At 37.6% G+C, this 17686-nt stretch overlaps 1 protein-coding gene across 1 annotated transcript; it reads right to left on the bottom strand.

Annotated features, from left to right (window-relative positions):
- Nucleotides 1-1642: 1642 nt before the first annotated feature.
- HOXC13 (homeobox C13) lies at nucleotides 1643-8154 on the bottom strand. Its single transcript, XM_073617887.1, has 2 exons — nucleotides 7384-8154; nucleotides 1643-3098 (listed from the first exon to the last, which is right to left on the bottom strand). The coding sequence occupies exons 1-2, from the start codon at nucleotides 8048-8050 to the stop codon at nucleotides 2842-2844; spliced, it is 924 nt and encodes a 307-aa protein (XP_073473988.1). The 5' UTR covers nucleotides 8051-8154; the 3' UTR covers nucleotides 1643-2841.
- Between the last annotated feature and the right edge of the window lie 9532 nt (nucleotides 8155-17686).

Here is a 17686-nt window from a genome sequence, read left to right as displayed (position 1 = left end):
AGGCGATCCCACCTAGAACGAAATGCTTTCCTACCAAAACACTCATTCCAAAATGAAACACAAAATATGCTTATTAAGTGTGAGCCAGGAGGAGTTGGGCTCGGTCGGGCTGGATGTATCGGGGTGTGAGTGCTGTCACTAACACTTCATTACACATCAGCTTGGTATGATGACTCAAATCTGACGCTATATACCCCACACTTATCTTCACATGTAACAAGCCACTACACACAACAATCCTATGACACATCTGCAGTATAGCAGACCAAAGAGAAACTCTCCGACAATACATATGAAGCACGACCAAAAATCAGCTTTTCTCAAAGTCTAGACAAACCACTGTGTATCGTGTCCAATTCAATTGGTGGAAAAAGTAAAAACTATATAAGAACAAACGTATCCAATAAGGTAACCAGGACATTGGAACAATAGATAGGAAGGATAAAGCAACAGTAGACAATTAAAAACTAATAGTAAAAGCAACCCAAGGCAATAAATACTCCTCTCATTCTCTCTCATTTTTTTGTTAACAGAAGCAACAACAGCAGCTGAAATATTCTCTCTCTCTCTCTCTCTCTCTCTCTCTCTATATATATATATATATATATATATATATACACCACACACATAACATATATATGTATATGTATATATAAAAAATATATATGTTAATGAAAGCAACCCAGGGCAACAACTGCCCAAGGCAATAAATACTCCTTCTCTCTCTCTCTTTTTTTTAAAGTATGGAAGCAACAACAGCAGCTGAAATATTATCTCTCTTTATATATATATATATACATATATATATATATATATATATATATATTCCTGCCTCCTCTTTATAAATATATATATATATATAAATAATTTGCATAGAATGGTCATGTTTGGTGTGAGTATAGAGATATGAAACAATGAAAAACTGTATAGGCTGCATTATCATTATATAAATTTGTATATGTGCATTGTGTGCTTTTGTAAGCACACATATGTTATACAGAGGGACCATTTCAGCTGCTGCTGTTGATCTGCATTGCTTCCATAAAAATAAATTTAAAAAATCTTAAATATATATAATATATTTATATATTCTCTCTCGATATATATATATATATATATATATATATATATATATATATATATATATATATATATATCGAGAGAGAATATATAAATATATTATATATATTTAAGATTTTTTAAATTTATTTTTATGGAAGCAATGCAGATCAACAGCAGCAGCTGAAATAGTCCCTCTGTATAACATATGTGTGCTTACATAAGCACACAATGCACATATACAAATTTATATAATGATAATGCAGCCTATACAGTTTTTCATTGTTTCATATCTCTATACTCACACCAAACATGACCATTCTATGCAAATTATTTTACACAGACACATTAATGTCATACTGTATTTAAGAGGTATTTTTATGCAAATATGTATATATCTTTTTAATAAAAAATATTAAAGTATACGGGAAGTTTATGTAAAATATAAACACAGCTACTAAAGTAACGACACATAAAGATAAATAATATGAGATGTATTACATATTTCTTTGAGTTTGTCCATTTTGGACAGAAGTCACCTGATATAAACTTAATACAAAGTTTTGCTCTCCTCCAACAAAAGTTTTCAAATAAACGAGTTCTCATACAATAGAATGTACAATCCACATCGTACATCAAGCCAGGTGATATTTATTTAAAGAAATGATTTTTTTTTTCTTTCATGACAGATAATATTCAGACACCACAATATACATTATACACATTATACACGACAAAATAATAAAAAGAAGATCTATACAGCATACCTTTGTCCACATTCTGTTTTCCTGGACACATGTAGCAGTGCTTAAGACTGGCATTGAGTATATCCCATACCATAAAAGAAGAAAAAAAGTACAACGTGAACCTTCAGATACAGTAAATAGTCTAGGATAAAACGTCCAATCAATGTGACTGAAACAAAAAATCCATACTTCCCCAAACAATGCATATATGTAAGTAATTTCTGCACCGTGTGTCAGTAATTTTCTGAATAGCTCATAACACTGATGGTTAAAAAAACATAAGAGAAAAGAAAAGGTATTTTGTTATGCTGATACCTCTGCACGGTTGTATTTCAGAAACTGTAATAATTCTGTGGCCACAGAATAAAATAAACTATTAATAAGACATTTCTATTCATGATGACAAGTCTAAGGGTTCTAGAATGGAACATGAGGACGGTTAACCCTTAAAGTACCAGAGAAGAGGTGCCATCTGCCTAGAAATCCCCCAGTACGCAGTAGTTTCAATAATAAATCTTTTTTTTCTTATGAACATAAATGTGCAGAGATCTGTCATTTTTGTACGTGTAATTTACAAGATTTTCAAGCATACTCAACAAAACATGTGTTACATATGCACCTTTGAACGTATGTACATGTTATATTCTTAGACAATTCATTAAGACTCCAGAAAATGGAAGAAACTAGCAGATTGCCTGATGTGATCAGGACTATCAATGACAGTGACAGAACCGTGTCCCGGAAACATATTAAGCGCTGATTGTTTTAAATATATATATATTATATAGGCGTTTATGTAGGGAGAAGCCTAGAGAGCATCAGACCCCGGTGTATTCACAGTTAAGGGTGAATGGAGGAGGGTGGACACTGGGGGTGATGGGATCATTGATGGATTCTGTCACTTGCATTCCATTCTTATATTAAATAATCCATAGTTCACTTGGAGAAATGTCTTTATACGTGGGAATGAGATAAATATTTATTGGGGAGGGGAGGTTGGGGTGGGGTGGGGGGGCTTCCTAGGCTCCCCCTAGTGTCAGGTATTGTGAAGGTGAGAGGATTTGCATTTGGTGACGACTTTTTTCTCTTTGACTCTTCGATTCTGAAACCATATTGTGACCTGGCGCTCAGACAGACTGGTGGCCGTGGAGATCCTCCGTCTCTTCTCTTTGGTTATGAATTTGCTGGCTGCATATTCCTTTTCTAGTTCCTTCAGCTGGATTTTGGTGTAGGGCACCCTCTTTTTCCTGCCCCTGCGGTAGCTGCTAACCTCTGGCTGGAGGGGCACCACATCTGCATAGAGAGGATAGACAGCAAAAGGGTTAAACCACAGCCCACAGCCTGGCATTGCCCTATAGCTTCTATACCCAGCCAACCCTGGTACCCCTCTCTCCTATACGGACCTTCTCCCAATAAATCCCCCATGACGCTTTTAGATGGGCACATTAGTTAAACACATATACACGAACCACTGCTGGATTTATCTATATCGAGTCCATGCTCATTTCAACCATACTTCAATGCCCAAGAGGTTGGAAAAATGAAGAAAAAAATGGCCACATGGATAGGCACATGAGTACAGTAGATGACAGTTGATGGTCATAAACAGTTCTGCTCGGTGCTGCAGGTGTTCTGACAGATGATAAAGTCAATTGCACAGCCCAGATTAGTAGCACCTGGCCTGCAGAGCACCGGAGAGGGGAGGCTGGGGACTTGTGGAACACATGAAATCACATTAGCAGTTTCACACTTCACCAGTCCGACACGATCACTTGTGCTCCTAGCAAGCAGTGACTACAAGATGAGCAAATACAACCGCCACCATACAGCCAGGCAAATACAGCTCCCACCATACAGCCAGGCAAATACAACCCCCACCATACAACCAGGCAAATACAACCCCCACCATACAACCAGGCAAATACAACCCCCACCATACAACCAGGCAAATACAACCCCCACCATACAACCAGGCAAATACAGCTCCCACAATAAAGCCAGGCAAATACAACCCCCACCATACAACCAGGCAAATACAGCTCCCACCATACAGCCAGGCAAATACAGCCCCCACCATACAACCAGGCCAATACAGCCCCCACCATACAACCAGGCAAATACAGCTCTCACCATACAGCCAGGCAAATACAGCCCCCACCATACAGCCAGGCCAATACAACCCCCACCATACAACCAGGCAAATACAGCTCCCACCATACAGCCAGGCAAACACAACCCCCACCATACAGCCAGGCAAATACACCCCCCACCATACAGCCAGGCAAATACAACCCCCACCATACAGCCAGGCAAATACAGCCCCCACCATACAGCCAGGCAAATACAGCCCTCACCATACAGCCAGGCAAATACAGCTCTCACCATACAGCCAGGCAAATACAACCCTCAACATAATGTCAGGCAAATACAGCCCCCACCATACAGCCAGGTCAATACAGCCCCCACCATACAGCCAGGCCAATACAGCCCCCATCATACAGCCAGACAAATACAGCCCCCATCATACAGCCAGGTAAATACAGCCCCCACCATAAAGCCAAGCAAATACAGCTCCTACCATAAAGCCCGGCAAATACAGCCAACACCATACAGCCAGGTAAATACTGCCCCACCATAAAGCCAGGCAAATACAGCTCCTACCATAAAGCCCGGCAAATACAGCCCCCACCATACAGCCAACACCATACAGCCAGGCAAATACAGCCCCAAACATACAGCCAACACCATACAGCCAGGCTACAATGCATTCATTCCATCGAAAGATTGCACTTTATATTACATTCAGAGATGAGGAATGGCACTTTTTATATTGGTCTATTGTAAGATACTCATTGTAGTATTTTCAGAATTGTTGCAATATAAAAAATTGCTACACATGCTTGTCTGGAGGATAGAAAGCACCAGTTATATCATTATCCAATACATTGTAACATCATGGTATGCAGTGAGAAAGGCAGACACACAGATGACAAATAGATGATGACGATGAAGATAGATAGATAGATAGATAGATAGATAGATAGATAGATAGATAGATAGATAGATAGATAGATAGATAGATAGATAGATAGATAGATAGATAGATAGATAGATAGATATTACCTGCATATTATATAGAAAGACTGAGATAAGCAGCACATAGACACACACTACATGGGGCTAATTCTATCGATAGATAGGTAGATAAATGGACAGTCAGAGAGACAGACAAACAGATAGACAGATAGATAGATAGATAGATAGATAGATAGATAGATAGATAGATAGATAGATAGATAGATAGATAGATAGATAGATAGATAGATAGATAGATAGATATTACCTGCATAATATTATATAGAAAGACTGAGATAAGCAGCACATGGACACACACTACATGGGGATGATTGGGATAGATAGATAGATAGATAGATAGATAGATAGATAGATAGATAGATAGATAGATAGATAGATAGATAGATAGATAGATAGATAGATAGATAGATAGATAGATAGATAGATAGATAGATAACACATTGGATTATGATGTTCACAAACACATATCAACAAAAACAGAAACATAAACATAAAATAGATAGATAGACATGGCATATGGAAATATTCACAAAGGAAACAAAAATATGTAGAAATACTGAAAAATATAGTATACACAAACATCAATTGTAAATTAGACAAATACAAGATAGATAGATCAAATATGCCACCTGTATAACATAATGGCTCTATGTAACTCAAGGACAGATACAGAGACTGGTAGAGCAGGGGTGATATATGCCACTTAACCAAAACAGTAATGTGTGCATGTAACATAGTTTTATTCAGCTTTCCTCAACCAGGATTCTATGGACGCCATATGGGTTCCTCCAGATGTTGCTATGAACAATTTCTGCCTTTAAGATAAGCTACTACTGGCAACAATGATGTTTTTGGCACTTGTAAGCGGGCATTCTCCTCACCGACCCCCAAAGTAAGGAGCATTCTTCCCACTTATCCCCAGTGTACTGGGGCCCATCACTGACCACTGGTGTAGAAGGGGGGACTTCTTCACTAATCATCAATGCAAGGGGTCACTAACGATCTGCTTCCCTTTTCCTGGATATTATTATTATTAATCTATCTATCTATCTATCTATCTATCTATCTATCTATCTATATTAATAATATTTTCAATTTATTATTATGACAAAAAAATACTATTGTGCATGAAAGCCCTTGATATCAAATACGCTTAGTACACCACAATCATTATTCTTGTGTTTATTCTTATATCTAGAACTTACTGTTCACGCTAATATCTCAAGAACTATAGATATAATAATTATTAGCAGGAGCTCCTGGAGATCTAAGATATTTCAATTGTTTTAAAGTGTTGAGAAAGGCTGTTCTAATTCAAAAACACATATATTCTGAAAGATATGCACTAGTTATACTATACATGTCATAAAAAATACAATGTCACGTTAAACATGCTAATGTAATTAGAAATTAAAAACAAGCTTTATGTGTATGTGTAAAGATAGATAGATAGATAGATAGATAGATAGATAGATAGATAGATAGATAGATAGATAGATAGATAGATAGATAGATAGATAGATAGATAGATAGATAGATAGATAGATAGATAAAATTATAATAGAACATATATATATATATATATATATACATACATACACACACAAACAAACACGTTGTTTGTTAAATGTATATATATATATAATAAAATATAAATATAAAACAGGGGTTATCCCAAATTATTCCAAATCCATTGTTTATATATATATATATAGATACATATATATATATCTATATATCTATAGATATAGATATATAGATATATATATCTATATCTATAGATATATAGATATAGATATATCTATATATCTATATATATAAACTATACAACACATTTTGACACATATGGGATCACTTGTTTGAGGTGTCATGTATTTCTAAATAATGTACAGCAGGCACAAGCAGTATTTTCTAGAGATCTGAAGGTATAACAAGGTGGACCCTTCGTGTATGCCCCCATAGATGATAACCCCCATATAGGGTGGGCACCTCCAGCCGTTCCCCAGCCCTGGAGTGGGAATTGCCTGTGGCCAGTATATAGTAGGGATGACACGGCTGCTGTGTATATACTTCCTGGTTAGCAGAGCAGGCTTTATGGTGGGAGAATTGCAGCACATTGTGCAGGCTCTGTAGGGTTTCTATAGGGTCTCTACAGGGTCTGATGGCTGGAGGGCTGCAGGCGAGTCGCCTTATTATAGCCCCGACCAATGAATAATTCATGGGGAAGCGATGGGCTGTGGGTGACAGTCTTCCACCATTCAGATCCGTATTATTATTAAACCGAAACGGTGCAATGACATCCCCTTCCGAATCCATGTCCCCGACTTTCTGCATGCAGTCGGGGGGAAAGCGCCCTATGAATGGAGACTACAGTGTGTCAGTTGACACCTCCGGATTTAATTGCTGTGTGGGAGATTCCAGGTCGGGGGGATCAGACAAAGAGAATTGGGGGGGGGGGGGGAATGGAGGAGAGAGAGTTTACCTGGGAAAGGTGCCTTCCACAGATGGCTGGGTTGGCTCTGATCCTTGGAGCAGTAGACTTGGCCATCCCAGCCGTTTGGCAGTGCCCAGTGTTGGTATCCCTCCATGGAGAGGAGGGTATCGTGCCTAGGCTCCGGATGGCTGGTGATCCCGGGCACCACTGACATGTCCAAGTATCCGGGCACCGCCTGGTAGGAGCTGGCAAAGCTGGGGTAAAAGGCAAACTCCTTGGCCCTGGAGGAGAAGTCTTCGCTGGGGATGGGGTTGCTGGGCTCGGGGTACTTATCGTTGGGGTGGTAGGTGCAGGGTTTCTGGTGTAAATTGACGTTGTGGGACTGAGACAACCTACAGCCGTAGTAGCTGCTCCCGAAGGGGTAGGCATAGCCCAGGGAGGCATTAGATGAAGATGTGGCCCCCGAGCACTGTCTGCCAGCCTCCGGGGAGGTAATATCCGTGTACACAGGTCCTTGGTGGCTTCCGATAGAACTGGAATGGCGTCCCAGTGCTGGGTGAGAAATAAAATCCCTGCAGTGACTGCTCGCACAGTTCCCACTCAGTCCCTCCATGTCTGCTGGGCTTTTCTTGGGATTCTTTTCATTCGGGCTCGTTTCATACACGTACATCAAGGTGTCCGCCCAGTGAGGATGCAGGATCAGGGAAGTCGTCATAGCATGGTCTGGCCGTGCTTTTTAAAAGTCAGCTTCCCAAAAGCGAGTCACCTAATTCCCTGCCACATTATTGTCTGCTCTAGACGCGCATGCGCAGCGCGCCGGCGGGAGGCAGGTCTACGCCGAGGCTTCATTAAGAAATCTGCCTGGGCTAGCACGTGACCGCCGCTGCCCCATAGACAACAATGAAGAGGCTCTCTCCCAGGCACGTGACCCCTCCCACCAACACAGGACACAGGACCCTCCAAGCAAAAGGGTGACGCCCACTGATGGCCACCAAGGAAAATGGAAAGACAGCACTTGACTTGATTTTTTTTTTGCTCAACAACACATGGTAAATGGGTAAATGATTCTATAGATATACACTATACAGATTCTAAAAAGCCAGAGACACTGCACGAGAGAAAATACACCATTCTCCATGCTGCATGGGCACAGGAAATAGGAAAGTCACAACTTTATCATGGAGCTGCTATGGGGGAGGTGCAATGGACTACATCTTTATTGTTTGCTAAAATCTATCTATATAAATATAGAATACTTATAATAATAACACCAACTATATATATATATATATATATATATATATATATATATATATATATATATATTTTTTTTTTTTTTTTTTTTAATTTAACTACTCATTTATATTTATTTTTTCTGAAGATTGATAACTATACACATACAAGCTCTTGTTGCATAACATTTTTTAATCCATTTAGTAGACAGACTTTTTATTTGTAGACAGGCTTTAACACATAGATGCATATCCAATGCAGACTAAAAAAAAAATACACAATACAACTATACTCAATCACATATGTAGTTCATTGCATTTCAGTCCTAGTAATCCACGTGTTACCATTTTGGGAAAAATTTGAAGCTATTCAGAAAGGTGGAAGAATGGATTTTGATACATTAAAGTAATACATTTGATATATGCTTGATAATATATTGGATATTTGTTTCATAAAACATTTGATATATGAAGTAATACATGTGATATATGTTTGATAATACATTTGATACATTAAGTAATACATTTGATATTAGATTTGATACATTCAATTATAGATTTGATGATGCATTAAGTAATGCACTTGATATATGTTTGAAAATACATTTAATATATGAAGTATTGCATTTGATAATACATTTGCTACACTTGATATATGTTTGGTAATACATTTGATACATGAAGTATTACATTTGATAATACATTTGCTACATTAAGTAATACACTTGATACATGTTTGATAATACATTTGATACATACATTTGACATATGTTTGATAATACATGTCATATTTGTTTGATAATACATTTGATACACAAAGTAATACATTTGATAATAGATTTGATACATAAACACATTAGAAGAATTAGATACAATGTCTTGACATACAATGTAGCCCACACTTGTGTTATAGTATTAACCCTTTACAAATCTGAGCTCAGGAGAGATTTCAAGACTACAGAATGTCTTAGATTTGCTTCTATGTATAAAGCCCGGATAGAATTATCCAGTGCCTGGGATAGGGAAACTAATTAGGGGTTTATTAATAAACGTTTTCCCCCAAGATTCACATTTTTTTTTTTCAATTTGGATTTAAAGCTGTGAAGGCTGTGTGAAAACCTTTCTAAGTAAACCTATAACATAGATGTAGAAGGGTAAGCTCCACCATGGATTGGAAATCTGTACATAGATAGTACTAGACAATACTCCCAATGCTTCTTTTTGCTGCTCCATATAGGTTGTATGTGGTCGGCCTGAAAATGAGCATTGTCTCCTGTAGTTGTTTATCTCTAGTCGGGGATTTTTTTTATTTTATACATGCATGTGTTCGATTTAGATCGGTTAATCAATGCGATGTGCAGAGTGAATCAGCCCCCACGCCTGTTTTGTATACCTCGGCCAGGACAATGTGTTATGAATTCCTTGGGACATTTGATGACATTTGTCATGTACAATGCCCCCACCACAACAGCCTCCATTGAACATCAGCCAGAAAATAGCCGGCTCCTTTTCTTCCAGATTGTGACGGTAAATCACATCGCTCAGGAACGACAGTAAACTTCTCCATTGTCCACTGACCTACAAACAAGGTCCTGGGGACTGACAGCTATTTGAAATGCTGGGAAGCCTCAGAAAGCGCCCGGCTGTCAGCCTTTGTGTTGGCATTCCACATTTTTTACTGTTCGGCCTCAAAAAATGTGTGGAAGGCCAAGGTCAAGGTAGAGATGCCAGACAAACGGGGGCTTAATGAGTGTCTAGACAAACAGGCTTGGGTTTGGAGCATCAAGGGTTTGGAGAGCCACTTTAAGCAGCAGCACACCTCTTCCTCTGGATTAACGTGCTTTACCAGCAGAGCATGTTAATCCTTCAATGGAGGATGGATCTAAAAGATGCCTTTTCCAGGGAGGCCTTCCTATTGTACTCTGGGTTAAAAGGAATACTTAGGAGAATACCACACTCATCCAGAGAAAACCATGGCATATTCCCACTACTTTAATGTGATTATCTATTATTACTGCTTAAAATGTATGTGCTTTCATTTATGGCTGCAGCTTTGAGCATTCATATGTACAACATTTCCACTCTGTCAACACTGTTTACTAATGGTGTGATTTCATGAACACTGAGTGGAAGTGACACATTAGCTCCATAATAGTCGAGTTTAAATTCTGGGGCTGATTTGTGGTAATTGGATAAAAAGTAGGAGCGTTGCCCCCAGCAATAACTCATATTTCATAGTTTATAGCCTGGAAACATTGATCATGCCATCTGATTGGCTGTAATGACCCACTGCCCCTATTTGGTCCAGATCCCTTCACCTCCAGGCTTCAATAACAGGGGTGCCTGCGAAAGACTGGTCAATGTACTCTCTGATAAACCCTTCCAGGATATAGATTTTATTAGAGATCAAGAAATGATTGAAGGCTATACTGACCTAGAATTTGGAAAACATTACATACATGGTTATTAATTGTATAATATACAGTATAGATCTTAGAATAGAACATAATTGCTGATACTATGATATGCAGGAAAGATTTAGGTACACAGGGCATATAAGAACAGAGGTCCATGTGGTAGAATGCATGGATGAGATTCTGATGTATGCAATGTAAAGTTTTACAATAGTCTATTAGTTCCTCCTTTGTATACTGTTCCTATCTGCAGGTTACTGTAGATACTAAAAAATCATAGCTCAGAATATACTAGGATTATGGGATATGCGGAGACCTATTTCAAGAATGGCGCTGGATTCTACAATATATTGGCTTTTACAATAACTTGATGTCAGGGTCTATTGTGGAATATTCAATAATACATCTTGCTGGATACTCCCAACGTGCCACATTATAAATGCCTTTTGCTAGGATATACTGGAGAGTTCCAAAATACATTGTGCTGGATACTACAATATCACTACGCAGCCGATGCTGAACACTATGGTAAACGCGACAGTATTCCAGTGTATCCCAGAATGTGCTGTGGTGATTGCTGGGGTAAAACGGCAGTATTTCAGAATATGCTATAAAAAAAAGAGGGTAGACTACGCAATTTTTAATATTATATTGTGCTGGATGCTGAAATATACTGTGCATCGTTAGAGAATACTCCATAATGGTTGAATATACGCTCAGCACTTCAAACCATTATACAAAAGCCTTGGAACCTAAGGTATATTTTTCCAAATCTATTGTACTGAGTGCCTGGGATATATGATATTGGGGTGAAATTCCGGGATGTACTGTGTTGGTTTATAGGAAATTCGGTTTAATATTTCAGAATAAGTGTGCTAGATTATTGTCTATACAGTGCAATATTACAGGATATACTGCACTGGATCTAGACATTTCTGTGCAGCTTTAGGTAATGGGTTGATTTATGGAAAGGAGTAGACAGTTCACTTAGCAAAGTAAATATTCACTTTGCAAAGTGAATGCCCATTTACGTAGTAATATTTTGAGGCTGTGCTTGCATTAAATACTCAATCATTAAAAAAAATTAAGACATTGGACATTTTCTTGCACACTGGATGAATAAAAACAGCCCAGCTTTATCTAATTAATTAAGAAAAGGGAAAATTCACTTTGCTATGAGAGCAACATCATCGTATTTACTTATCTCAGTGAAAATTCTCTTTGTAAAACAAAATATTAATTTACTAAACAAATTCTGTTGTGCTGTATTCCAATATCACGTAATACTGCACGGTTTGCACAACCATCCAGCACAGTATCATCCAACACAGTATATTATGAGATACTCCACAGTATAACCTATCATCCAGCTACGTATAATACACAGTACTACACTTTTATACCTTAGCATAGTACATAATGAGATACTCCACAGTATATCCTATTATCCAGCACAGTACACCATAATACTGCACAGTATATCCTATCACCCTGCACAGTATATCATAAAATACTGCACAGTATACCGTATCATCCAGCACAGTATATCATACAACACTGCACAGGATACCCTATCATCCATCACAGTATATCATACAATACTGCACAATATACCCTATTATCCAGCACAGTATATCATACAATACTGCAAAGTATACCCTATCATACAGCACAGTATATGCTGTGCACAGGATACCCTATCATCCAGCACAGTATATCATACGATAGTGTACACAGTATACCCCATCATCCAGCACAGTATATCATAAAATAATGCTATTCCCCATCATCCAGCACAGTATATCATGAAATACTGCTATGCCCTATCATCCATATTATACAATACTGCACAGTATACCCCATCATCCAGAACAGTATATCATACAACATTGCAAGATATATATACCCTATCATCCAGCACAGTATATCATGAAATACTGCTATGCCCTCTCATCCAACATAGTATATCATACAATACTACACAGGATACCCTATCATCCAGCACAGTATATCATACAATACTGCACACTATACCCTATCATCCAGCACAGTATGTCATAAAATACTGCACAATATACCCTATCATCCAGCACAGTATATCATACCATACTGCACAAAGTATACCCCATCATCCAGCACAGTATATCTTGAAATACTGCTATACCCTATCATCCAGCACAGTAAATTATACAACACTGCACAGTATAGCCTATCTCCCAGCACAGTATATCATACAACACTGCACAGTATACCCTATCATCGAGCACAGTATATCATAAAATCCTGCTATGCCCTATCATCCAGCACAGTATATCATGAAATACTGCTATGCCCTATCATCCAACACAGTATATTATACAACACAGCACAGCATACTCTATCATCTAGCATAGTATATCATACAATACAGCACAGTATGCCCTATCAGTCAATACAGTATATTATACAGTACTGCACAGTATAGCCTATAGTCCAGCACAGTATATGATAAAATACTGCTATGCCCTATCATCCAGCACAGTATATTATACAACACAGCACAGTATACTCTATCATCTAGCATAGTATATCATACAATACTGCACAGTATACCCTATCATTCAATACAGTATATTATACAGTACTACAGAGTATACCCTATCATCCAGCACAGTATATCATGAAATACTACTATGCCCTATAATCCAGCACAGTAAATTATACAACGCTGCACAGTATACCCTATCATCCAGCACAGTATATCATACACAACTGCACAGTACACCCTATATCATTCAGCAAAGTATATCATGAAAGTATAAAATACTGCTGTGGCCTATCATCCAACACAGTATATTATACAACACTGCACAGTATACCTTATCACCCAGCACAGTATATTATACAATACTGTACAGTATAGACTATAGTCCAGCACAGTAGGATAAAATACTGCTATGCCCTATCATCCAGCACAGTATATTATACAGCACAGCACAGTATACTCTATCATCCAGCACAGTATATCATACAATACTGAACAGTATACCCTATCATCCAGCACAATATATCATACAGTAATGCACAGTATACTCTGTCATCCAGTGTAGTATATTATGCAATACTGCACAGTATACCCTATCATCCAGAACAGTATATTATGCAATACTGCACAGTATACCCTATCATCCAGAACAGTATATTATACAATACTGCACAGTATACCCTAACATCCAGCACGGTATATTATACAACACTGTACAGTGTACCCTACCATCCAGCACAGTATATTATACAATACTGCAAAGTGTACCCTATAATCCAGTACAGTATATTATACAATGCTGCACAGTATATCCTATCATCCAGCACAGTATATCATACAGAAATGCACAGTATACCCTATCATCCAGCACAATTGAGTAATTTACAGTATGCCGTGCAATAATTGTGTTGTATGCAGGTACACTGAGATGTTTTTACCATAGCAGCCAGTCCTGTAATACTGTACAGCATACCTTAATTCAACACAGTATACACCATAATGCTGCATAATATAACCCAGAATCCGAGACAATCCAGCACAGTATGTCCTACAATCCCTCCCAAAAACTGCACATCCAATAATCCAGCATAGTAAATTGGAGAACATAGTTCAGAAAATAAAGTATAGTGTGATTGTGAAATATTGCATAGTATATTTAACAATATTGAGTGATATGTTTATGTTGTATTGCACAGCATATTAAGCAATCCAACACACTTGGGTGATTTATCAAAGGAGCAGAGGCTGTTTAGTTACAGAAAGGTATGTTCACTTTGCAAAGCACATGTTAGTAAATAAGGTGAATCTGTGGTTACTTAAAATACCAAATCGTGCGGAATAAAAAAAATAATAATCTAGCATATGGCTGGTGCTTGAATTAAAAACAGCTTCAACTAATTTCCTAAGTTCAATGAACATTCATTTTGCTAGATGGACACTATCTACCTCTTCATCAAGCCCAGTATGTTTTAGAATACTTCAGAATCCAACACAATATACTCCTATGGATCCAGCACTATATATATATATAATCTAATATATATAACAACGTAGTATACTGTGGAAGACTGATGGATGACAGGGTATGTACTGTGCAGTACTCCATGATTTGCTCTGCTAGTGGATTGGGCATACTGTGCTGTGCGGTATTCCATAATATATTGTGCTGGAGGATATGATAAATGTGCAATATTTTAAGATATACTGTGTTGAATATTAGGATGCATTCTGTTGTATACTTACGTATAGTCTATGATATACTGTTGGTATACCAGAACATACTGTTCAGCTTTGCACTATATATTGTGCTGCATGCTAGGGTATATTGTGCATTTCTGAATCCAGGATATATTATGCTGGTTACTATAGGGTAAATGCTACAGTCATCAAGTATGTGCTGTATTTAGATATACTTCGTGGTATTCTAGAATATTATACCATGATGGTTGCCAGAGTATATTGTGCACTGTTCTATTATTTACAGTACAGGATGCTCGGATACTGTGAAATATACACTAGAAGTATATACTGTGAAGTATTCCAAAAGCTGTAATGATATGCTCTAATCTTATATACATAACATACTTTGCTAGACCCAATAATATGCTGTCCAACATTTCAATAGACGCTGTGCTGGATTCTAGGATACTTGTGCAGAATTTCAGAATAGGCTGAGTTAGATCTGAGGACAACACTGTTCTGGATTCTATTGTTTCAATGGATCCTAGGATATACTGTACAATGTTCCATGATATACTGTGCTGGATTCTAGGATAAACTGAACAATGTTCATATTTACCGTGCTGGATTCTGTTATACATTGTGAAAAATTCTAGAACACATTTTTGTAATGAATAGTATTCCACACTGCTGAAGAATATACTAAAAGCTGGGTGCTACTGCTACAGTGTTCCCCAAAATATTCTTTGTTGTAATATTCCAGAACATGTTTTGTGCTATAGTAAACATCTCCATTTTCCAACATATACTACTTCATTACGCACTGGGCATAATTCAAGTATATACTGTGCCGGGTGCTACTGGATACTGTACTCCACAGCACACATCCTTGGAATCTAGGTTATAATATTAACGATATACAAATTTGGATTCTTGAATTTACAGGGTAGTAGCAGAAATATACTACATCTGCTAGGTTAAAAGCTACTGTATTATGTTATGTTTTGGTGCTGCAACATGCTGAGAATATAATTTGCAGTATTACAGAATATACTGCCCCGAATACTATAAAGATTTTACAATGTATATGATGAATTCTGATGTTTTATTTTTGTTGTTTTTTGTACACTGTTGGATTGTAGGCTATACTCTACAGTGTATAATGTGTTAGATATGATACACTATTTTTCGATTGTACTGTCTTGAAATATTCAATATGCAATATGCATGCAGTTCAGCACATTTATATTTTGCTGTATTTCGTGATAAAATGTATTGGATTGCAATGTATTAGCGGTTTTCCATACTGTTTAGTATTCCAGTACATACTGTGATATATTATTGAAGTAAGCAATATTTCAGAATATGCTGTGTCGGATTTCACAATCTGTTGTCTGATATTATAGAATATATTGTATTAAATTGTACGATACATTCCATAGTCTGCTGGATGTTATGCTGCACAGTGATCTGTGTGTGTATGCTGTATGTCCTAACGCTTAGCTGCATTTTATGGTATTATTGGCAGTATTATGTAACTTATTATACTAGAATATATTGATGGTAGGATATATACGAACAGAAGTTAGCTCCATGCCATATAACACATTGTTTACTTTTCTGGTATAATTGTTAAAAATACCGTTTACTGTACTGGATGCAAAGATACACATTGGCTTACTGATCAGGACTCAGGTACACGAATTAAAAAAAATATAACACAGTAGATAAAGTGCAGGATTCTAGAATATTCCTTCCCAGACTGCAGCTAAACTATACTATTTAAAAAAAAAACTCCCTTAAAAAATAGTGCCTTGGATGGGAAGAGATCTGTCTGTTGGAGTCTGGAGTCCTCCCACTTCCTCTCCAGCATACTCTCCATGTTCCCTATATACAGCCCAGTCACAGGCTAAGCAGTTTAATTGTGGTGACAAGGCTTGGATCATTTATTTCTTCAAAAGTCTCTCTGACTCCAGTAATCCCTAAAAAGAACAGAATGACGTGCACACCTTAAAGCACAGCCTAAGCTTAACACCTTATTATTTGCCAGGGTGTCAGCTAACATTACACTGAGCAGCCTGTTTTTCTAAATGGTAGAAAGCCCAGATCATGGTGATAGCGGCTTATCTCCCATGTGTACCTGTTTATGTAGCTTAAATAAGGAGCAGAGAACATGGTATTAGCTTCTCATCACACTACACAAGGCTTCCATTCAACATAAACGTCCGGTTTATGAAGGTGAGATCTGAGCATCTCACTGGCCCTCTTGTAAAATATCTCCATCCTGGCTTCTCCAGACCAGAGGTGGAGAATCTGGGAGAGAAGCTGCTGTGATGTGACTATATTTTTCCTCTATCAGCACCAGCAGATTAAAAATCAGTCTATCTATCTATCTATCTATCTATCTATCTATCTATCTATCTATCTATCTATCTATCTATCTATCTATCTATCTATCTATCTATCTATCTATCTATCTATCTATCTATCTATGTATTTGG

Source organism: Aquarana catesbeiana, linkage group LG02 (genome assembly GCF_042186555.1).
Source record: "Aquarana catesbeiana isolate 2022-GZ linkage group LG02, ASM4218655v1, whole genome shotgun sequence".
Taxonomy (NCBI): domain Eukaryota; kingdom Metazoa; phylum Chordata; class Amphibia; order Anura; family Ranidae; genus Aquarana; species Aquarana catesbeiana.
This window is presented reverse-complemented; position numbering and strand designations above follow the sequence as displayed.